The sequence below is a fragment of the Chiloscyllium plagiosum genome, chromosome 31, assembly GCF_004010195.1.
Source record: "Chiloscyllium plagiosum isolate BGI_BamShark_2017 chromosome 31, ASM401019v2, whole genome shotgun sequence".
Classification (NCBI taxonomy): Eukaryota; Metazoa; Chordata; class Chondrichthyes; order Orectolobiformes; family Hemiscylliidae; genus Chiloscyllium; species Chiloscyllium plagiosum.
Window position 1 is genome coordinate 30,422,142 of NC_057740.1, and position 24,745 is coordinate 30,446,886.

At 38.6% G+C, this 24,745-nt stretch overlaps 1 protein-coding gene across 1 annotated transcript in view; it reads left to right on the forward strand.

Annotated features, from left to right (window-relative positions):
* Positions 1 to 96: 96 nt before the first annotated feature.
* The window catches only part of LOC122565053 (testicular haploid expressed gene protein-like), a gene marked incomplete at its 5' end in the record, with an annotated part of 29,927 nt that continues 5,278 nt past the window's right edge, over positions 97 to 24,745 (forward strand). The window contains 5 exons of the mRNA XM_043720683.1: positions 97 to 222; positions 3,448 to 3,470; positions 5,648 to 5,688; positions 7,805 to 7,871; positions 13,777 to 13,903. Coding sequence (XP_043576618.1) covers positions 97 to 222; positions 3,448 to 3,470; positions 5,648 to 5,688; positions 7,805 to 7,871; positions 13,777 to 13,903 — 384 coding nt within the window. The remainder of the gene's footprint in view (positions 223 to 3,447; positions 3,471 to 5,647; positions 5,689 to 7,804; positions 7,872 to 13,776; positions 13,904 to 24,745) is intronic.

Here is a 24,745-nt window from a genome sequence, read left to right on the forward strand (position 1 = left end):
TTTATTTGTCTGTATTCTGTACTGTTTATACATTTGTAAATTGTGTTGTAAACTGTTGTAAACTGTTAAATCAACAGTTAATAGTAACATATTTGCTTATTATGTAGACCAGTCATTTGGCCTGTGAAACCTGCTACATTGCGAGCTAAGGCTTCATACAGAACTAAAGAACTAGCTAAACCAAAGTCAATTAATCAAGACAGCAATCCAACTTACACTGAGGTAAATATAAATAATTTAACGTTAATTATCATAAGGCTAGGATTGGTTTACACTCATCATTTTCTTCAAACTAACCCAAACATGTAAGTGGGAAACTTTGAACTTATTGAACATTGCTGAACTTATTTATTGTCTTAAATCTTTCCACTCAGCATGCAGAAGAAAACCTATTGATAAACACTCTAGCCATTACAGCAGATAATACCTCGGCCAAATTTGAGAAAATGATACTCATTTTTTAATCCCCTGCATCAGGTTGTAAAGATCAAAAAAGCTTACAAATTAAATTTTCATTTAGTTGTCCTTTAGTTTTTAATTGTAATCCTATTTGTGTCTTATGCCCTATTCAAAAATTGAATGCCTGATTTTTTTATTTAAATGACTAGAAATTTTTCACAAAGTAAATAACATTTTCCCAAATTTCCTTTGTTAAAGCATGTAAATAGCTATTCATTCCTCTGTGTCTCACCAAAAAATATTATACAGATAGATTTGTGAAAAGTATTCTGTGCACAAATTTTGTTTAAAAAATGAATCTGTTCCAGGAGTTCAGTTAACGAAACCTAACTAAAAGACACAGGGAATAGTTCTGCGATATTTTTAAGCGAGTTGTGATAGATTAATATATTATGGCCCAATTTTCAAACCTATATTTCTGCATTAGTAAGTATTCACACTCAGATTAGGGCCTCACAAATTAATTTTGTGACCAGTGGAAGCATGGAGTATAATAGGGTAAACATGTAATTTATGTCAATAATAACAAAAACTTAAAGGGCATAAATATAGGGTGGTTAGTCATAACATATTATCAGAAAGACTAATTAGGTACTGCCATACATCTCCTGCCTTTAACGTTATGATAAATCTAGCAATCCTGCACTCAGTGTAGTAACAGGTAACACATCTTAAATTTATGTATTTTCTTCCAATCCATGAAGCATGCTCCCTTTCAAAGGATCATAATATTCGGAATCAAACAACTCAGAGGAAGCAATTCAACTCATTTCCTTTTGTTTAATCTTTCATGGGATGGAAGCTCACTGACCAGCCTTTGTGCCACTCTCCCAATTGCCTTTAAACTGAATAACTTGTTGAACCATTTCAAAGGGCAGTTAAGGGGCAACCACATTGCTGAAGTTACATGCAAGCCAGACCTGGTAAAGCAACAGATTTCCTCCCCTTAAAGGCAAGGGTTAGCCAGACAGATTTTTACAACAATCAACAATCCATCTTTATATTCCAGAATTGAATTGCATTTTAATTCTACCAGCTTGCATGGTGGGTTTTCTCTTTATGTCCTTTATCAAAGCCCCCCATAATTTTAAACACCTTTATCAAACTTCATTTCAAGTTTATCTGCTTCAAAGTGAACAACTTCAACTTGTTAAATTTTTCCAGTTAACTGAAGCTCAACATCTCTGGTACCAAATAAACTACGTGTAAAAATCATGTCTTTTTACTTTGGTGCTTTTTAAAATTACAGACTGAAATGAGAAAGGACTGTTTGAAAATCTAAAGATTGCTGCATGGTTTGAAAGCAAGTAATTTGATATAAATTGTAAGCAGTGTTTATATAGTGATGTGTTACAGCATTGTTTGCAAATGAACCAGATCCAGGGGCTTTTTCCACAGATGGAGTTTTGGTTGGCAACAAGCAGTTGATTGTTCTGTGGATTAATGACCAGTCATTGAGGACAAAGACTTGTTGCCTGCCAACAACCATGAGATTAGTTCCCAGGTAGCTGAAGACCTTGGAGTTGAGAATAAAGTATGGAGAAGCAATCAGATTTTTATCGGCTCAGGAACTGTCTCTCTCTGTAGTCAAAACCCCTGAAGAGTACAGAAAAGAAATGTTTACAATTTCACAAGGAATGTCAACCAGAGAATGTCTTTTTGAAACCACGTACAGTGTGACTGCACATACCAATCTTCATCTCCTGCTCTCTGCCTGTCATGACACAAGACAGGAAATGAATTTAGGGAATTGATTTTTGCTAGGGCGGCACAGTGGCTCAGTGGTTAGTACTGCTGCCTCACAGCACCAGGGTCCCAGGTTCAATTCCAGCCTCGGGTGTCTATCTATGTGGAGTTTGCACATTCTCCCTGTGTCTGCGTGGGTTTCCTCTGGGTGCTCCGGTTTCCTCCCACAGTCCAAAGATGTGCAGGTCAGGTGAATTGGCCTGTAGTGTTAGCTGTATTAGTCAGAGGGAAATGGGTCTGGGTGGGTTGCGCTTCAGAGGGTCAGTGTGGACTGGTTCGGCCGAAGGGCCTATTTCCACACTGTAGGGAATCTAATCTAAAAGCTATAAACCCACAATTAAACTTCATGTTGCAATCAAGCATTGATCGTAAGGTTGGAACTGCGACTTCATGATTCTATGGGTGGCACAGTGATGAGCACAGTTGCCTCGCAGGGCCAGAGACCTGGGTTCAATTCCCGCCTCAGGCAACTGTCTGTGTGGAGTTTGCACATTGTCTGCGTGGGTTTCTTCCAGGTACTCTGGTTTCCTCCCACAGTCCAAAAATGTGCAGGTTAGGTGAATTGGCCATGCTAAATTGCCCGTAGTGTTAGGTGAAGGGGTAAATGTAGGGGAATGGGTCTGGATGGGTTGCTCTGCGGAGGTTCAGTGTGGACCTGTTGGGCCAAAGGGCCTGTTTCCACACTGTAAGTAATCTAATCTAGTTAGCAATAATTAACTGAGCATCTTTTCTGATCTACCCATCCTGATACATGTAAATGTGATGATTCCAATGCATAGTTATTTTGTCAAACTGATATTACATATTCTTCGCTGTGATTTGGAACACAGTAATGTATTTGCTAACACTGATAATGTGTTTTGCAAATTATCTTTTGTGAAGATGATTTTACTGAAAATGAATTTTGAAGATTAAGTGAGGTTGTTTATATGATTTGATGGTTTAGAATGTATATAACTGGGCTGTATTTTCTCATTATTCTGTGGTATGGTTGGGCATGATAAGCTTGCACATCCAGTTCTTTTGGCATGTATTTAAAATTTCTATGCAAACAGGATGATTGTTAGCTCTCTGCTCTGTGTCTCCTTATTGCTAGATGTCCTCTCCACATGGTATCTGCTGGCTCTGAAAAAGTTACATCAGTCACATTGAAGAAGAACATAGCTATCAGTACACTCAAATAATTAAGGAATAATATTTGTTTTGTTTGAATTATTAACTAAATTCATGGTTGCTTCCTAGGGCAAGTCAAAGGCTGCTAAAAGGTAAGATTTAAAAAAAAATAGTCTCCAGATACAGGTCAGAAAGGTTGTAGATTCATTTCAAGTGAACCTGGCCAGACTACATTTGGAGTATTGAGTGCAGTTTTGGGCTGTATATCTCTAGAAGGATGTATTGGCCCTGAAGCGTATTCAGAGGAGGTTCACTAGAATGGTCCCAGGAATGAAAAGCTTAACGTATGAGGAACTTTGGACCACTCTGGGGTTATATTCGATGGAGTTTAGAAGGATGAAGGGGGGATCTAATTGAAACATACAGAATACTAAATGGCCCGGACCAAGTAAATGATGGAAACATGTTTCCACTGGTAGGAGAGACAAGGATCTGAGGGCAAAGCCTTAGAGTAATGGGAAGACCTTCGAGAACGGAGATAAGGAGAAACTTCTTTAGCCAGAGAGTGTTGAATCTATGGAATTCATTGTCTCAGAAGGCTGTGGAGGTCAGATCATTGAGCATATTTAAGACTGAGATAGGTAGGTTCTTGAGTATCAAGGAGATCAAAGGTTACAGGAGGAAGCAGGAGAATGAGGTTGAGAAACATGTCAACCAGGATTGAATGGCAGAGCAGCTTCAATGGGCTGAATGGCCTAATTTCTGCTCCTATGTCTAATAGTCTTATGATCTTATTGGATCATATTAACTTATAACCCAAATTGTGAAACAAATGCTCTTCAGTTGGCTGGCCATCTGCTTAGCATGCACATCTTTACAAGGAGCCAAATGGAGCATGGAAGGATAGGAACAGGAAAAAACAGAGTCTCCTGGAAGGTTAAATGGCATAGGAAGAGACACACTAGACAACCAATAAGCTTGATATAATAAAGACACTGCTGAGAGTCTATAGGCAAACTAACATTCAAATAATATAATCTTTTATGAAGCTGCACAAAATAGGTTTGGCACAGTAGGTCTATTTATTTCCCATTCGGTAAAAATCATTAAATTTGAAATCATGATCCAGTGAAGTGTATTGAAGCATAAAATAATATATTTTGTAATACTAGTCTTCTGTTCAAGTATGAATGGATGAATGAATGAATTGAATGAATGAATGAATCTGCATTAAAATAATTATATGCCATTAGACTCCATTCCCCACTCCTTCACAGTCTAATTCCAGCATAGCAAATGACCTACCCACCCTTCAGCTCAGCTCAGCCCTAAAACACTAGGTCTGTACAGACGGCTCCCAGTGAGATTTGGGCCATCAAGACGAAGCATACTAGTACAAAGCTGGAATATCCTGATGATGCTACGATGAGTTCAGCAATGTTTCACCACAATATTGCCAGCAAAAGGCACTAAAAGAGTAGAGAACATTAAAGATTGGACCAAGCCTGAGACTAGGACTGGTGAGACCAGGCTGTGTAGCAGATCAGGGGTTTGGAGCCAACTGGAGGGAAGTAAGGATGCAATGAGACCTGTGCCCTCATAGGAGGACTTCAAGATATTTACTGCTACTTTCCAGAGTGTTCTCTTACCTGCCATGTTGAGTGGCAGGAGTAGGAGCAAGTTTTTAGAATCTTATCCTCTCAATAGCTGTCAATATTTTTTAAAGATATAGCAAATTCTGCATGGGCCAATGGTACTTGGTCTCATTACCCCAATGTTTCCTCATTCCCTGCCATATTTGACAAATTTAAAAGGCTGAAAATTAAATAAAAGTTCCTATTGTATTCATACAGTCTAACTTAGTGCAATTAGGGTACAGATATCCTCCTGCTCCTCGGATGCTGCCTGGCCTGCTGTGTTTTTCCAGCACCACATTTTTCAACTCTGGCCTCCAACATCTGCAGTCCTCACTTTCTCCTATATCAACACAGCACACTGACTGAGGACAATTAATGTATCTGAGGTCTACCATTAGTTCACTCATACAACAAGGATGTTCCTGCCTTCCTCGCCCACCAAATGCAAATAATAGAAAAGAAATTGGGACAAGTCTTAGGTTCCTGGAAGATTTCCTTTCTCCCTGTCTCACTTGCCATCAGTTCCCAGCATCGCTACAAAGAAACTGTTAATAGACTTTGAAAGGTAAATGTTGTGAAATTACCAATATTTATAGTCTGTATTGGACAAAGAATATTACTGTTTAATAATTTTTTCTTGCATTGTTATTCTTCACTAAAATCGCTATTCTGTTTTAACATCAATATCCTAGAGGCAAAAGATCAAGAAAACATAAAGAATCCATCACTTACGGTATGTTAGCAAAATAAAGTTGGTGGAGGATAGTAATGAGAGGTGTGAGGGTTGAAGGGGTGGTACAAAGCACACAAGAAAGCTGGATGGCACAATGAATGTTAGACTTAGGCTCATGTTTGAACTGTATAATTAAATATATGACTCGTGAGATTATAATTAAAAGAAGCTCATAGAGACAGAGAGGTAAATTTTCAACAATTTTGAGGGGAGTATATAAAGGCCCCTCCCATCTTGCAGCAATCTCCACTAAGAGCTAATTTGATGAATTCATCCTTATGTTACTGTGCCTAAGCAGAAGAGAAGCAAATACATGTTGAGGTGATTAATTGTATAAAATTAAATGTAAAATTAAATTGTTATTGGACATAGCATTTCCCTGATTACGTATATTTATCATGTACAGTAGGTACTATTCCACTTCTCTATTTTTAAGCTATTAATTGTACTTTCTTCCCATTAGGTTCCATTATTTTAGCAAGCATTAATGCTTTGGAAATGATGCTCAAATGCTTTTGATTGTTTAGTCTTTAACCTCAGAGAATGCTGCTTCAACTTAAAGCAGAAATCAATCATTTGATAAGAAGAAAATGGTGGCAGTTCCCAACTGTAGGGAGACTACAATGTGCAATGACAACATGCCCCCTCTCACTGTATAATCACCACTTACTAACAGGTTCTTTTACTTGAACCCTCAAACCAAAATATTCCTTTTCAGCAACACATCAGGATTTATATGCAGGGGGAGCGAGGGTAGCTTTTTAATAATATTTCTGTGCAAAGCCCAATAATTAAACCGCATTTGAAATATTGTTTGCTTTAAGTATTCCAGTTTAAAAGTGATATAAGAAAACATAAAGCATTAATTTGGCCAATGATGCCAATAATAATAAACTACAGTTATGAACAATGAGGTGTGAGATTGGAGCTATTTTAATTGCAGGAATAAGCATGCTATCAGAGAAGATATAATAGAGTTTTTTTAAAATGGTCCAGTGGGACTAGCTGAGTTTCTTTTGCAGAGAGCTGACACAAAACTTTCCAACAAACTAGTTCGTTAGTTATTAATTAAAGCTGACTTTCTGATACTGGGCTATAAACAAAGTCTGATATATATTTTTTGTTTCAAACTTTATTGTGACCAGCAAGGGATAGGACAAGGAAATGAATCAATCCACCTCTTCTAACTTGGTCGTAATTGACATATTCAGAAAGCGAACCAGAACATTGAAACACAAAATTCCTTCATTATTAATTTAAATATCTTATATATTGAAATAAATGACAATGCTTGGATTAAGATAGAAGTAAAAATACCATAAGCTTTAATGAATTATTATTCAAAAATAGGAATGTTTTGTGTTGTAATGGATATGCTTGATATGTCACAAATATAAAATCCGCTTTTTAAGGTCAATGAGGCTGTTGAACAGTAACTTTGAAGTTAATGCACTGTTAGAAATTCAGTTATATCTCATTCAACAAGTGTAAGAGTTAAAAATTCTCATCAATTCATATTGTTTGCATTCTAGGGGTGCCTCAATAACACTCTGTCTGGAAATTAATGACTGCATGTTGCTATTAGTTTCAATGAAGTGATGATGACAAATGCTGACTGTTTCACTGTCATTACCATCACAAAATCCAGGTCAATGAAGTTTGGCAGACTGTACAGACTATTACAGCTGATCCTGATCTCCCATCTGAGATCATCATAGCATTTTTCAACAAAGGTCCCTGCACAGAACTCTAAGAAACATGTGAAATAAGCAGTGAGAAAAAAAAATGGGATGTTGAAATTGATTTTGGGCAATAGCTTAAATGGGCTATAAGGAATTGAGAACAGGTTTTACCTCTATTCAATTTTGTTTTCCATGGAAAGGGAAGATTTTGGAGGGAGATGGACCAAATGCTGGGTAATGGTACTAGATCAGTTGACGATATCTGATCAGCATGGATAAGTTGGCCCGAAGGTCTGTTTGTGTCCTGTTTAACTCTGACTATGAAAAAAATGCTACCTGAAATCAATTTCAACCTATTTTAAAATAAGGTGATATTAGTAGGGCAAAGTGAACATCTGCTGTATTTTCTTATTTGAACAATTTTGTGTTCATAGCTGAAGTACCAAGATTCATTTATCTCAGTGAGCCCAAGAAACTGCCTGAAGGATACCTGACAAACAGGTAAATGCAAAATAAAATTCTTTAGCAGCACTCCTATCCATTACCACAAACACATAGCATTATCTTAATAGTGCCAACGGAAGAAGAACATGCAAGCTATAGAATGTGGGGAAATAGATGTGGCATCTTTAAAAAATGTCCATATTACCGAGGAGGAAGTGCTAGATGTCTTGAAATGCATAAAAGTGGATAAATCCCCAGTACCTGATCAGGTGTACCCTAGAACTCTGTGGGAAGCTAGAGAAGTGATAGTTGGGCCTCTTGCTGAGATATTTGTATCATCGATAGTCACAGGTGAGGTGCCGGAAGACTGGAGGTTGGCTAACGTGATGCCACTGTTTAAGAAGGGTGATAAGGAGAAGCCAGTGAACTATAGACCTGTGAGCTTGGCATCAGAGGTGGGCAAGTTGTTGGAGGGAATCCTGAGGGATAGGATGTACATGTATTTGGAAAGGCAAGGACTGATTAGGGATAGTCAACATGGCTTTGTGCGTGGGAAAAAAAACTTGATTGAGTTTTTTGAAGAAGTAACAAAGAGGATTGATGAGGGCAGAGCAGTAGACGTGATCTATTTGGACTTCAGTAAGGCGTTTGACAAGGTTCCCCATGGGAGACTGGTTAGCAAGGTTAGATCTCATTGAATACAGTGAGAACTAGCCATTTGGATACAGAAATAGCTCAAAGGTACAAGACAGGGTGGTGGTGGATGGTTGTTTTTCAGTTTGGAGGCCAGTAACCAGTGGAGTGCCACAAGGATCGGTGCTGGATCCACTACTTTTCATCACTTATACAAATGATTTGGATGTGAGCTCAAGAGATATAGTTCGATTAGATTAGATTAGATTACATTACAGTGTGGAAACAGGCCCTTCGGCCCAACAAGTCCACACCGACCCGTCGAAGCGCAACCCACCCATACCCCTACATTTACCCCTTACCTAACACTACGGGCAATTTAGCATGGCCAATTCACCTGAGCTGCACATCTTTGGACTGTGGAAGGAAACCGGAGCACCCGGAGGAAACCCACGCAGACACGGGGAGAACGTGCAAACTCCACACAGTCAGTCGCCTGAGCGGGAATTGAACCCAGGTCTCTGGCGCTGTGAGGCAGCAGTGGTAACCACTGTGCCACCGTGCAGATGACACCAAAATTGGAGGTGTAGTGGACAGCGAAGAGGGTTACCTCTGATTACAACGAGATCTTGATCACATGAGGCAATGGGCTGAGAAGTGGCAGATGGAGTTTAATTTAGATAAATGCGAGGTGCTGCATTTTGGGAAAGCAAATCTTAATGGTATACACTTAATGGTAAGGTCCTTGGGAGTGTTGCTGAACAAAGAGACCTTGGAGTACAGGTTCATAGCTCTTTGAATGTAGAGTTGCAGGTAGATAGGATTGTGAAGGAGGCATTTGGTATACTTTCTTTTGTTGTTCAGAGTATTGAGTACAGGAATTGGGAGGTCATGTTGTGGCTATACAGGACATTGGTGAGGCCACTGTTGGAATATTGCTTGCAATTCTGGTCTCCTTCCTATTGGACGGATGTTTTGAAACTTGAAAGGGTTCAGAAATCATTTACAAGGATGTTGCTGGGGTTGGAGGATTTGAGCTATTATGAGAGATTTAATAGGCTAGGGCTGTTTTCCCTGGAGTGTCAGAATCTGAGGGGTGACCTTACAGAGGTTTATAAAATCATAAGGGGCTTGGATAGGGTAAATACACAAGGTCTTTTCTCTGGGGTGGGCGAGTCCAGAAATAGAGGACATAGGTTTTGGATGAGAGAAGAAAGACATAAAAGAGACCTAAGGGGCAACGTTTTCACGCAGAGGGTGGTGGATGTGTGGAATGGGCTGCCAGAAGAAGTGGTGGAGGCCAGTACAATTGCAACATTTAAAAGGCATTTGGATGGGTATACGAATAGGAAGGATCTGGAGGGTTATGGGCCGGGTGCTGGCAGGTGGGACTAGATTGGGTTGGGATATCAGGTCGGCATGGACGAGTTAGACCGAAGGATCTGTTTCCATGCTGTGACTCTGTGATGCAAAGTTCCTATTTGCATCCTGGGTATATTTTTTGGATCGGGACCTAGGGTCAGGTCAAAGACCACAAAATGGGATGTTGTTTTGCCCAAAAGAGTGGAGCTTTGGACCAGGTTACCAGGAAGAGGGATTATAAGAACTTTGATACTATATCAGGAGATGATAAGTTAGGGCTGAGAATGAGACAGACAGGAAATAAAGGCTGGTAGCAGAAACAGTGTTGGGTGGGTATCGGAGGCAATGGCATAGAAATAGTAGCTGGAAGAGTGGAATGTCAGATAAGATGTTCCAATAAATTGAAAAGATGGGAACCAACAAATCCTGTGAACCCAGAATATCAAAGGATTTACACGATTGGATAAATAGATACTGTGGATTCAAAACAGCAAAAGCTTTGGAGGAGTACAGAATGGAAAACGTAAGGAAATTATGAGAACAAAAAGAGGGCCTAGAAGAATAATGGTAGGTAAAATAAAGGAAAATCCTTAGTTATTTTACAAGTAAATTGAGGGTAAAAACATAACTAGGACAGAGTAGAGCTAACTAAAACTACAATGGTAATTTGTGCATGAAGCCAGAGGACATAGGTAGCGTTCGAAATGATTTCTTTGTTTCAGTGTTCACTAATGAGAGTGATAATATGGATATAGAAATCAGGAAGAAGGACTGTGATATAGTTAAAGAAATTAGCAGAGATAGAGAGGAGGTTCTGAGTCATCTGGTAGTCTTAAAAGTAGATAAATCTCCAGGGTGGTATGAAATCTTTTCCAGGCTGTTGAGTGAGGCAAAGAAGGGAATAGATGAAAATATCCAATTTCTCTCTGTCTACAGGAGATGTGTCAGAGAACTGAAAGATAGCTGATGTGGTACTGTTATTCACAAAGGGACAAGGATAAACCAGGAAACAGGATAAAACAGGACAGTCAGGCTAACCTCAGTGGTGCGAAATTATTGGAAGCAATTCTGAAGGACAGAAATAATCTGGACCTGGAGAGACAGGAATTAACTAAGAACTGTCAGTTTGTAAAAGTGAGGTCATGTCTGACCAACTTGATTGAAGTTTTTAGAGGTAACCAGATTTGTTGGTAAAGGCAATGCATTTGACTTGGTCTACATGGACTTTGTGAGGACTGGTTAGCTCAGCTGGCTGGGCACCTGGTTTTTCTCTGTGGAGCTGATGCTAATATTATGGGTTTAACTCCTGCAGTAGCTGAGGTTACAGTGAAGGATTCTTCTTCTCAACCACTTCCCTTGCTTGAGGTATGGTGACCATCTACTAATGAGAGAGCAGCCTGTGGTCTAGGAAAACTATAGTAACTTTACCTTTACCTGGATTTCAGCCAGGTTTTTGATAAGGTCCCATTTGGGAGACTGACAGTCAAGGTAAGAGCCCATGGGATCCAAAGAAATTTGACTAATTGGATCCAGAATTGGCTGAGTGGCAGGAAGCAGAGGGTGATGGTCGAGAGGTGTTTTTGTGAATAGAGGCCTGTGTCCACTTTGGTCTCACAGGGATCAATGCTAAGATCGTTGTTTTTGGTGTTTAGAAATTATTTGGACTTAAATGTCGGAGGGTTGATCAATATGTTCACAGATGATACAAAAATTTGTAAGGTGGTAAGTAGTGAGGAGGATAGCCTTAGATTACAAAAGGATTTAGACGGGCTAGTCAGATGCGCAGATCAGTTGCAATTGGAATGAAATCTGGAAAGTTGTGAAATGATGCACTTGGAAAGGACAAGCAAAGCAAGGCAATACATGATGAAGCATCAAGAATCTAGGTATGCATGTTCTCTGGTCCCTCAAGATAGCAGGACAGGTAAATACACTGGAACAATGTCAAAAGTTGGTTAGAGTATTGTGTGCAGTTCCAGAATCTATGTTAAAGGAGGGATGTGAATGTCTTTGAGAGGATGCAGAAGAGATTTACCAGGATTTTGCCTTGGCAGGAGAGTTTAGTTGTGAAAAGAAATTGGATAGACTGGTGTTGTTTTCCTTGGAACAGAGAAGACCAAGGGAATACATGATTGAGATGTATACATTTTTGTTGGGCATATATAGAGTAGATACAAAGAAACTTTACCCCTTTGTGGAGGAACCAGGAGGCATAGATTCAAGGTAAGGGAAAGGACATTGAGAGAATATGAGGGAAACTTTTTTCACCCAGTGGGTATTGGGAATCCAAAATTCATTGCCTATAAAGGTAATAGAGGCAGAAATAATAAAAATTCAAATGTCAATGTACACTTGCGATGCCGTAGCGTACAAATCTATGGGCCAACTGCTGGAAAATGAAATTAGAATAGTTAGGTGGTTGTTTTTGACTGATGCAGACTGGATGGGCTGAAGGTCTTTTTCTGAGCTGTAGACCTCAATGACTCTTAACTCACCCGTCCTTTTGATCGTAGTAGGTGATGCAGGCTCAGGGCAACCACACCTTGGAGAGGACAACTTATATAAGCATTTATTGGGGCCTGAGTGTTAGAATTGCCCCAAACTCTCAGTCCTGAAATCATAGAATGGAGAAGGAGTTGATTGGAATTGACTAATGATTAGCTATAATTTAAAATGCTTTCTCTTGCGTTATGTCAAAATCTGCAAAGTGTAGTGTAATACAGCAAGCTTTCCTAGGTATGAGAAAAATATTTGCATTTTTTTAGTTTTGGAACATCCTTTGTGGTCAAGTTGTCCTGATTGTCATGGAAATCCTTGTTCTGGAGCACATGGAAGTTGTTCTTATCTGCCATGCTTTCCTGCAGTGATGACTCCATGCTAGCAGCTCAAGCAAATTCAAGGTCTTAAATTATATTCAAAATATCCTGAAAACAAATTAATCCAATATACTTATAAGTTATGACCATTCCATGAGCCATTTGTTAACATCATCAATAATTTTTTTGCACACATTATATTTATAAAGAGGGAGATGCTGGTTTGAATAGATGGTTAGTGTGTGGTTCAGAATATCAATTGTGCTGGTTCAATTTCCATTCTGGCTGAGATAGACTTGGGACAAGCCTCCTTACCCTCCCGTTAAGAGAGCACTAATGGCAAATCTCCAGTGTCAAAAGCGTAGTGATAAAAACAGCTCAGGGTGAAGCATCAGCAGACAACGAGCCAAGCATCTGTCTTAAATACGATGCACATGAATGAAAATTTAAAAATAAAATTCTCCTACTGAACATTCTACGCACACAGCAACTCAAGTGTACGATCAATCCTTACAAAACGACTGAATAAAAATCAGAAACTTATCCAATTATAATAGACCCCTATGAAGTTTGGTTGAGAAAGAGGGCTATGTCTCGCAACAGGTAAACGGTCATAAATTTTTCAATGAACCTTGATACCATATGCAAGACATAAACTGGCAACAAATATCTATAATTTGTATGTGAATGTATCAGTTTTGTTTTACTTGTTCAGGGGATCAGGGCATCGCTGCTGGCTGCACTTATAGCCCAACTCTAAATGCCCTTGAGAAGATAGTGGTGAGTAACTTCTTTGAAGTGCCATAGTCCATGTGGTGTGGGTACATCAACAGTGATATTGGGAAGGGAGTTCGAGAATTTTGACTCAATGACAGTGAAAAAAATAATGATATTGCTCTAAGTCAGGATGGTGTCTTGTTTGGATGCGAACTGGAAGGCGGTGTTGTTCCTTTGCATCTGCTGCCCTTGTCCTTCTATGTGCTCGATGTCATAGGTATAGATATGAATGTGAACATATCTACACATTAATTTTAGCTATCAAAAATTTTCTTGACGATTGACGTTCTGTGCTCCAAAGTATATGAGATAATGCAATTTATTCAAATATTGATAGAGTTATCCAATGCTAACATGAATCTTTTATGATACAGAGTATCACCCATCTGGCCTGTGAAAGGTCAAGCAATGAGAGCCAGGCCCAGTTCCAGAATCCGTGAACTTGCCAAACCAAAGCAGCTTCATAAGGATTGGCGGCCAAGCAAATCAGTTTATTCTACGGTAGGTTTCCACAGTTTGACTTAATTCTGTTTATTATATACTAGCCCCAAAATTATACTAAGAAGCAATAAATGTTAATATGTTTATCTGAAATTCCATACTTCATTATTTTACATAAAGCATTGATCTGGTTTTGTTTGTTAAAATAATGAAGGATTTATTATAAGCTCATAACATTACTCAGTATTTTCCAAACGTTGCTTCCTAATCATAGCATAGCATATCTATTACATTTGATTGTTATAGTGCTTTGCTATACAGTGGTATGTTACTGTCTATTTAGCAGTAGCTATAACAGATGCTGTTTTATGTGGGCATTGTCATCTAAAGCTATGGATAGTGATTGTAGAGGTTCCAACTTTATTTCCAGTACATGATACTCAAACTGTTTGGCTTCATTTTCACCCTTGGCCATTAAATCCTATGGTGAGATTTGAATCTAAGGCTTTTGACTCAGACAGTGTGCTACCCATTGACACACACGACTTCACCTAACACATAGTGTGAGCATCCAAAAGATTGAAAATCCCAAAGAATATTTACATGACAGATCATCTAATTGTAATTCTAATCGGAAGTGAACTTTAGATAATTTTGCAAAAAGCATGCTTAGAAAGAAAATAGGAAACAGACTTTACCATTTATTTACAGCCAAGTCAATTTTTTTCAACAAAATCTCTGGTTAATTGTTTTAAAGTTTGATCACCCATCCAGAAATTGATACCATTCATTAGAATTTGTGAGCAAATAGATGAAACATTGATCATGATGCAGAAAGCGCTTTGAACCTAAAAGTCACTTTTAAGAACCCAGTGACTGCTTGTAGCTATTATAACCTCAATGAAGAAAATTTAGGAACCACGATTTTCAAATTAGCTTTATGCTGTAATTGCATAACAGTTAGACCATCAGTGCAGAGCCTGAATCCAATGTCAGGGTCTAAGAATTCTCAGGAATGAAAAAATATTCTTGCTGGTAACACTGGTCACCACTTTGTAATAAGCTTGGATTTTGACACCTGATCTGTTCTGTACCAGCAGGATGTTCCAAGGAAGTTTGGACAAATAGGGATGATTCTTCACAACCTTAAGGTTATATTGATGAAAAATTGTCAGACATCCCAAAGAAATGCTGCAACTAGCTATTTATTCTATTTCTCTGGATTTTCATAAATATTGCAGGACATTGGAGAACCTCTGGGGAAAATCTACCTCAACATTTCTGGTTCAATGCACATCTCTACACATGAAAATTGCATTCCTAATCAGAATCACTGTTTTGCTCTAATGGATTGAGAATCATTCTCTACTTTGCCAAATTGTAGACACTAAAATAAATAAATGCGAACATAATTGGCCATTCAATCCTTAAAAAGCTTGCTCCATTATTCAGTAGCATCATGGCCGATCTTTCACTTCAACTTCACCATCTTGGGCTATCCCCATAATTGGTATGTTCCAGAAAGCCAGGAGACAATGGATAGAACTGAAGCCAGACTTTACATTCTTTTATAAGCTTCTATTTACAAAGTTATAGATTATAAACATCCGTCTCTAAACTCAATTACCACAGTTGGAGTCTGTTCCTACTTATAGGAGATGTGAATCTCCAGTGAATGCCCTATCACCTGCATACACTTAAAAACAATTAATATGCAATCAATAATTCCTTAATCTCACTAGTACTCAAAAATGTATCAATCTGTCTTTGAAATACTCACTGAGCACTTACAGCATTCTAGAGTCAGTAATACCAAAGGTCTACCATATTTTGAAGGAAATAACTTATCTTAATCAAAGCTGTAAATGCCTAGCCAACCTCTTATTCTGAAAATATATTTTAGTTTTAGTCTCTCCAGCCAGGGGAAACATCTTCTCATCATCAACCTTACCATCAAAGCCTTTAAGAATTTTCATATATTTCAATGAGATCCCGTAATAGTCTTACAAATTCTAGGGAGTACAGGTATGGTCTACACAGTTTCTCATTATCAGACATTCCCTCATCCCAGGAATCAGTCTAGGCAAAGAAGTAATTGCTCAGGTACAATGGTAAACTGTACACAGTATTACAGGTGTGGTCTCACCAAGGCCCTATCTAATTGCTGTAATACTCACCCACATTTTATACTTTACATTTAATGAATGGAGGTGCTGAGAAGAAACTTCAATAATCCTCCTCTTTGTATATTCTTTGAACTTCACAAGAAATCTCACAAGTTACTGGCAAAAATGTGTAGACTATTAACTCTTGATGATATACTTGCTTGTCCCTCATACTCAAGACTGTTAATATACAACTGATGACATTCTTTGAGCATCTATATTTAGAAAACAAAAGCTTAATGACAAGATGATGTATTACTTGTCCGTCACATGAATGTTTCACCAGAATTCACTATTGGATCTACAATATAAACATTAAGGAGTTTACTTGGAGTCCCACAGCCACTTTTTGCACCTTTAGCATTGCATCCAATTGTCAAGCTTAAGAAATCTTGTTGAATGAATAATGATAGCATGCTTGCCAGATCCAATTTATGATGGAGATGAAATTATCCAGTGCATAGGAATTTAAACGTTGTCCTTTCTCTAATGCATTGGCAGGATACCTAGCTTTGCTATATGTAGCATAGATAAGGACGTGGTAAAAAAAGACATGTAAGCAAAGGGACAATCACAAAGGAGCTCAAAACACACCACGTAATCATCTGAACGGCAAACTGGCCTATTCCATGTATGGAGTGCATGGCAAGATTTATGGATCAAGATCTGCAGACCATGATAGTTGATATAAATGTGCCTAACAATACCTGGAGGATGACAAACACATTGCATATCATTGAATATGAAATCTGCACATTGGAGAGTCTGGGACACTGTTTGGATTGAGTCAGACTGGAAGAACAACATTGAAACTTAAAGTCCTTTAAGATATTAGCGTCTCCTGCTTTGTTCTAAACAGGAACGGCCAGATTTGCAGAATCATGAAGACTCTGCAGACATTTAAAAGTGGTGGATGGGACCTATATCTCGAAGTCCAGTCCACATTTCTTGCAAATCCCATTTTGCTTGCTGGGAAAAGGGGGTGAGTGATGAAGCTCATATGTGCATTATGGACCAGCTGTGCTTTTAAGCTCAATGCACAAAAAAGGAATGTTCTCAACCCACAGGGTGTTTTCCATGATCTCATGGAGGAGATGTAAAAGCTCATGAAAGGCAGCTACAGTGTGTAGAACTGTCAAGCTGTCAAGTTATTTAATAATCCCCCTTTTATGAAATAAAATGCCTGCCTGTGTCTGTGAATTAAAAAAAAATCTAGCAATGTCAACAGCTGTCCATTGACATAGCCCTAAGTGCTATAATTATAGCATTATTGATACTTGACTGTTTTTCACAGTCGATCATTATGTCTGCGGGGGGTTGTAAATTTGCAGTTTGATTGGCAGTCAAAGAATTTATTAAAGGATTAACTGTCTTTGATGTAGGGTTATAAATACAAATGTATTTGCTTTAATGAGAGATTAAGTTTTGAAGGGAATTTAATCTTATTGAAGAGGTTTCCCGGAATGGCATTTGTTTTCATCATATAGTGAACTCTGTAGTAGACATTGAGAATTTTACTTTAGTCCATCCTCAATATGGCTCCTGAGGTGTACCCATAACGGATACAGGGTTGAGTTGCCATGCAGGCTGTATAGGTAAAAAGTGGTGGGTAAGGGCATGAGTTGGCAGTAAGTTGGTATAGGGATTATAAGGCGCTTTGAAGCTCAATTGGTGTTCATAAGTTGGCATGAGACAGTAAAGGGCCAGGAGGGTGAGTGGTGGTGTCATGAGTTTGCACTTTGGCATATGGACGATGAGAGTCGATAGGGACGCGTGAGGATCACAAACAGGTACTGGGTCAGCATAGGAGATATAAGGGGATGTGAGTTTGGGCACATGAAGAATATGAGGGCCGATTGGGGTGGGTGGGTTTTGAGGCTTAAAGGATCTAATTTTACCAAACAACTGGGACAAAGTGCCATACAAGATGGTTATTTTAACCAGCCCACCCTGTCACGCTGCAGCCCTCGGCCATATCCAATCCACATTGCGTCACCCGACACTACTGCATTCCCATCTGCAGCCTGCCAACCCCCACCCCAGTCAGAGTTATGTCATTTGAGTAACTTTTTCCAGAAACATAAAAACTAAGAGCATGAGTAGACCTTTCAGCCTGCTCCACCATTCAATATGATTCTGACTGATTTTCCAACTCAGTCCCCTGATCCTGCTTTGTCCCCATACCCTTCGATCCCTTAACCCTTAGATCCCTGATTCTGGACTCCCCTTTCATAGGGGATCTCTTTCCTGCATTTATCCTGTCTACCTTGTCTAGAATATTATGGGTTTCTAAAAGATCTCCCACCAATTCTTCTAAATTACAATTAATATAGTACTAATCAATGCAGTCTCTCTTCATATGTCGGTCATGCCATCTCAGGAAACAGTCTGGAGGGGAATGGTTTATTATTGCTAACTTTTGGGGACCTAGGTTCAAATCCTGGCATGACAGTTGGTTGAATTTGAATTCAACAATAATCAGGAATTAAGAGTCTAACAATGACCATGAAACCACTGATGATTGTTGGAAAAACATGACTGATTCACTAATGTCCTTTAAGGAAGGAAACTGCCATCCTTACTGGTTTGGCCTACATATAATTCCAGACCCAAAGCAACATGTAGTTGATTCTTGACTGCGCTCTTGGAAATCTGGCCCAGTCAGCAATACTCATATTCTGTGAACGAATGTGAAAAAATGTTTTTGCTGCACTCACTCTATAGCTAGAATAGCCTTCCTCAGAGAAGGGGACATAAACTGCACACAATACTCTGGACGTGGTATCACTAAGGACTGTACACTTGCAGCAAGACAATTGCTTCTGTATTCAAAATCCCTAGCTATGCCTTCTTCCCCACTAGCTGTGCCTACGTGCTTACTTTAAGTGACTAGTGTACAAGTTGACCCAAATCTCGTTTCACCTCCCCCTTTCCAAATCTAGCACCAGGCAGGGTGCCAAGCCGAGTTTGACTCAACCTCCACACCTTGAGAGTGAAATTCCAGCCCAATGCCTGTTAAATAGCCATCTTAGTAAATGGAGGGAAAGCCTAAAATAATTTGCATCATTTCCTTAAATCGGTGATTAATAAGTTTATATAAACTATTAATACTAGGCTTATGTCTGAATGTATGTTAATCCAGTCAGGAACTTTGGTAAATTGATTAAAAAATGTATTAATATGTTATCAATGCCAACCAATCAAAGTGCTCCATATTAGTACACGCATCACCCAGAGTAATTTCACCCTCAGTAAGCATTCTGTACAAAGTGTTCTAGTGACCTCTATTGGCAGAATATCATTACTGCTCTAACCTCTTTCTTTTGTAATATTGACAGCCTGTCCATTAAGGATGGCTTCTTGAAGCATTTCTGTGAGTTCCCAAATGGATATATGAAGAACTATGAACACCAATGGCATAACTACTAAGAACATAAAATGGATGAACAACATAACTGGAAGTACGGTTGAAGACATTGTCACTGGGGCTAAAATAAGAGTTCCAGTGGTGAATATTATGTTGAAAGGAAGTGGAAACACAATCTTACTGTTCGATAAACCAGTGAAGGTGTTAATAAGGAATAATAGTTTAAAATAAAGCATGCTAATACTTAACATCATTTGGTATGAGTAAATGCAAGTCATTTTCTTTCTGCTGAAGAATTATGCAACAATAAAATGCTCAATTCACAAATGCATAAAGCCAATTATTTCAAGTAAGCAAGTTTTCAACTTGGAGCAAGAAAGCAATTAATATTTAAAGATTAGCAACAAGACACAAGCACTTTTTCATCTGTTATCGAGATATTTCTATTTGGAGCAATCGGAGAACATTGGTAATAAAATCCAGCAGAGCACAACCAGAATAAAGAAGGTTATCATAAACTGAGAGAAGATCAAAAACAATTAAATGACTGTTGAGTCAAATGGAGAGAACAGAGTCTCACTCTTAAAAAATAAAGGAGAGACAATTTGCTGCAGTGACTCCTACTATGATCCACTATAAAACCACCCACACCACAAATCAGCAAACATTAAAAAGTGGGAATTTTGCAGAGTGAAGGAAATGAAAAGGATAACCACGCCCGTAATACAATAAAACTTGGCCAAGTCCTCAACCACACAACATATAAAAGGAAATATTACTATAGTTGCATGAACATTAACAAACTAAAACCGAAAGAATGTTTAATTCATTCAGATTGAATTTCTTCTATTCTAGCTCTATCCAGACATGAGATTTATCTTATTGGCAGTTCTGTTGATCTTTTCTATCCTTTTATGCCAGGCGTAAGAGCAGGAAGTTCAATTAGACTAGACAAGTAGGTAGCTATTTCTCCACTATACAAGCGCACCCTGCCCAAAATACCCCATCCCACCACCCATCTCTGTAAAAAAAGCTACAAATGAAAAATGCTTACAGGTTTCCAAAAGAATAATGTTTTGCTTTCCAGGGGCAGGTTGCATACTCTTGGTTTCTACTCATGCCTACTCTTGGCTTCCCAGGGGCAGGTTGCATAGTCTTGGTTTCTACTTATGCCTACTCTTGGCTTCCCAGGGGCAGGTTGCATAGTCTTGGTTTCTACTCATGCCCACTCTTGGCTTCCCAGGGGCAGGTTGCATAGTCTTGGTTTCTACTCATGCCTACTCTTGGCTTCCTCCCAGGGGCAGGTTGCATAGTCTTGGTTTCTACTCATGCCTACTCTTGGCTTCCCAGGGGAGTTTTGCAAAATCCTCATTATGATTGATGTTCTATTGCAAGGCCATAATATTTGAATGATGCTAACTTTAGATTGCTTTTAAAACTTTATACATAGATTGTTGATATTCAGTGGAGGGTATGAAAACACATTGTACATTATTTTCATGTGAAGTTCATTTCCATTAATTCATGTGACTAAATTAATCCATCAGGCTGTGTGAAAGAAGCATCATCCTTGTTTATCATACCAGTTTTTGAAAGAAATTCGAACCTTTGCTCGATACTTTCTAGACATGAATGATAGATCTTCTACATCTTGAGAGCATCGTAGTTGGACCCTGTATCATTCAATTCTTTCTGTGCAATTACTGAGAATGAAGCCAAATGCAGTCAAAGGAAAAGCATCACAGAGGTCATCAAATCCCTACAATATGGAAACAGGCCATTCAGCCCAACAAGTCCATATGAACTCTCTGAAGAGCATCCCACCCAGACTCACCACCCTCTCCCCCATAACCCTGCATTTCCCTGGCGAATCCACCTAACCTACACATCTTTGACACTATGGGCAATTTTAGCATGGTCAGTCCACCTAACCTGCACATCTTTGGATTGTGGTAGGAAACCAGAACACCCAGAAGAAATCCACACAGACACAGGGAGAACGTGCAAATTCCGGGTCCCTGGCACTATGAGTTAGCGGTGCTAACCACTGAGCCACCATAGTGTCCTAGATCTTACTGCTTTTCCTTGGGACCACAGAGAGATGAAAAAAAAAGATGGAAGCAAATAATCCTTAACACTAGCAGGAGATTGTGAATAAATTCATCTTGAAAGACATTCTGCAATGATTGTAGGGTGAAACTCACCTTGGGCAGTAATACGAATTGGACACCACCAAGTCAGCAGTCAATTTCATTGTACAACAGAAAAAATTCAAGTCTGTATAATCAGTTTTATTATAGCCCTGTTTCTTCTGAAATAAAATAGAGTTTAAACTAAAGGTGGCTTTATATCCCCATGTATTGCTTTCCCTGCTTCCTCTTTCCTCCCATCTCCCCAAAATTGATTGTGTATAATTCTGTCAGCAAGTATCCTGTAATTAGCTCCCCTCGAAAACTGAGATTTTTCAGATTCTCACAGAAAGTGAGCGGTGTTGGTAATAAAGTATTATGGATCCATACTGGGGACTTGTGAGAAAATCTCATGGTTTATCATCTGGCCACTTATTATATGTATGTTTACACAGGGAATGATGACAGGCTTTCCATGGTTGGGGCTGAATTTATTTTCCTATGAAGTAAAGGCCCTGAGCTTGAATCTGTCAAATGAAAATGTACCAGTAATCTTTTATTTCTGAAGCATTATTTAAGATTTAAATCCTGGGCTGGGATATCTTGACGTCTTGCTAAAATCCTTTTGATTGATTTGGGGCAAGAATGTGAAGAAAATGGGTTAGGATGTGTTACTGGCTAACATACCCATCTTTCCATCGATCCTGAGTTTAGACAGGCTGTAGCAGTATGCAATCTGCCCTCCCATTTATGATAGAGCATATTCAAATACAAAAATGACATCCTCTGACATATGTTGGACACTGGGGATGCTTGTTTAGTCCCTGGTTCAACGTTGCCATAGCAGCAGAGGGAGAATATTGAATTTCTTAAGAGCAGAAAGTTTAGTCAATAATACCAGAACAATCAATGGCATAGACACTGTCAGCACCATGACAGAACCTGCTGGGCAATGGTCTTTGAGTATCTTGTTTAGATTCTTTTGGATATTCTTCTCAGAAAGCTACATACGTAGGAGGAGCCATTGCACTGTGCTGAAGAGTAGGTATCCAGGCAAATTAATGTTTTCTTCCACCATGTGGACTCTAGTTTTATTTCAATTTAGTTCAATTGACATCTTCTGCATCAGTAATGACCAGAAATTGAACTTCAGGTCTTCCTGGTCTAGTATAGCTCAGCACCATAACTGATTGAGCATTTAGCCATTTGTGATAACACGTCTTTATCCTTGTTCTTGTAGCAGCACATAGTAGTTCTGTTGCTTTCCGTGCACTTTCTAGAACCTGGTACTTTACAGATATTTGATCCACATTTCCAATATCGTTGATGCATGACCAGAATAATTCTAAAGACATAACCAAGCTTAAAACAGGAATGTCTGGAGCAATGACAATTGATGGGCTTAATAATGTTATTGAAATTGGTTGATAGGCCAAGCTCATTTACTCCAGAGAATTGTTGTGACATACAAGACTAACATAACAATGTTGTTCATATCATGGGTCTGAGATTGATAATGAGAAATGCACTTTCCTGACATAAACCATTAAGTATATGGGGAGAAGGAGGAATTATGCAGGTGAATTAAATGTATGGCTATCTGTTCATATGCCTATACTATTTCATAATCTGATAGCTATGATTCTCCGGGCTTTTAACTATTCAGGAGTTGAGTTTATTTCTGCGTCATGGGTGAAAGTGTTGAATCTAGCAGTGAATTGCAATAACACTGGTAGGCCAGAATTGAGGAATTGGTGAGTAATGAAAGCTGGCTAGGGAGTTCTAAGTTTGCAATTCAGTTGCAAATGTTTGGTAGCATTGAAGACCATGCCAGCAGATCTCATGGAGTTGATAACCATCATCGACCACAGAATCCTAAATTGTAGTCTGAACTTCCCCCTCTTTGGAGCTTACCTCATTTTTATTCTTCAATTATAAAGATTCTTTAAATAAACATTTTCCACATTTTATCATTTCAGTTGAGACATTCATATGCTGTTCAGTTGGTTTAAAACATTAAAACCAGCATGATTGAAATACTGCATGCAGATGCACCCTCCTTCATTCATCATTTCCCAAGGATTCTAACGAAGAATTTCACACTTTCTTCAGCATTTCTGTCTTCACACAATATTCAAATCGTAACATCTCTAGTCCATCAGTCTTAGCCACTACTTTTTGATTTGCTTTGTTCTCCTTTTTATATATTTCAACCTTGATGATAATTTATATAACAGCCCTTGGCTATTTATCTCAGTATTTCAGTAAATTATTCGGTGTACTTCACGGCTCGATGATAGTATTCTCACTTCTGAGTAAGCGAGTTGTCAGTTCAAATCCTGCTCCGGAAATTTGACTGTGTAATTTAGATTAAGACACCAGGGGAGTGCTGCACTGCTAAAAATCTTGTCTTATGGTTAAAGTCCTATCTGACTGACCCTGGCATTGTTTTGAAGGCCATGACTATTCTCGCTTTGCATCCTGACCAACATTCCTTCTAAGATCTGCAGTTGTGTAGCCACACAGCAATTTGAAAGATCTTGTGCAAGCGCATGCAAGTTGATCCCTATAAGTTACTGTGAATGCAGACCACATGAAAACATTAAAAACTTAAATATTTCAACAATTTGATCATGCACTACAAGAAAAATTTAAAGGGAACATTATTCCTGGTCAATATGTATCCTTCAATCATCCCTAGAACAGATTATTTGTTCATGATTAAATTGCTGTTTGTGGGCACTTTGGTGTGCATAATTTAGCTGCCATAGTTCCTACATTACAATAGTGACAACAGATTAAGATGTTTGGTTGGAAAGCACTATGAGATGCCATTAAGTCATCAAATGCACAGAATTAATACACATTTTTATTTTCCTTTTTAAGTTGTACAAATAAAGTCACATGATTAACAGGCTAAATTTCAGCAATAATTTTCCAGAGACTGCACAGTTTATGTTTGATTATATAAATGATTTCTACTGAGTGTAACAGGGATTGAGGTTTTTGAAGATCACAAAAGAAATACAGATGGAACAGGTCTCTTAGTCCATCCAGAGATAATCAGAAAAATAATTTTATTAAACATTCTGGAGCAATGGCCTGACTGATTAATCAGTCAATATTCATTATTCACTATCCCAGCAGCATGAAAATATAAGTCTGCATGAATCTGAATGGAATTAATCAGTGGTGAAAAGATGACAGTAATTTAATGGTAGTATGCTGGTGGTATGACAAT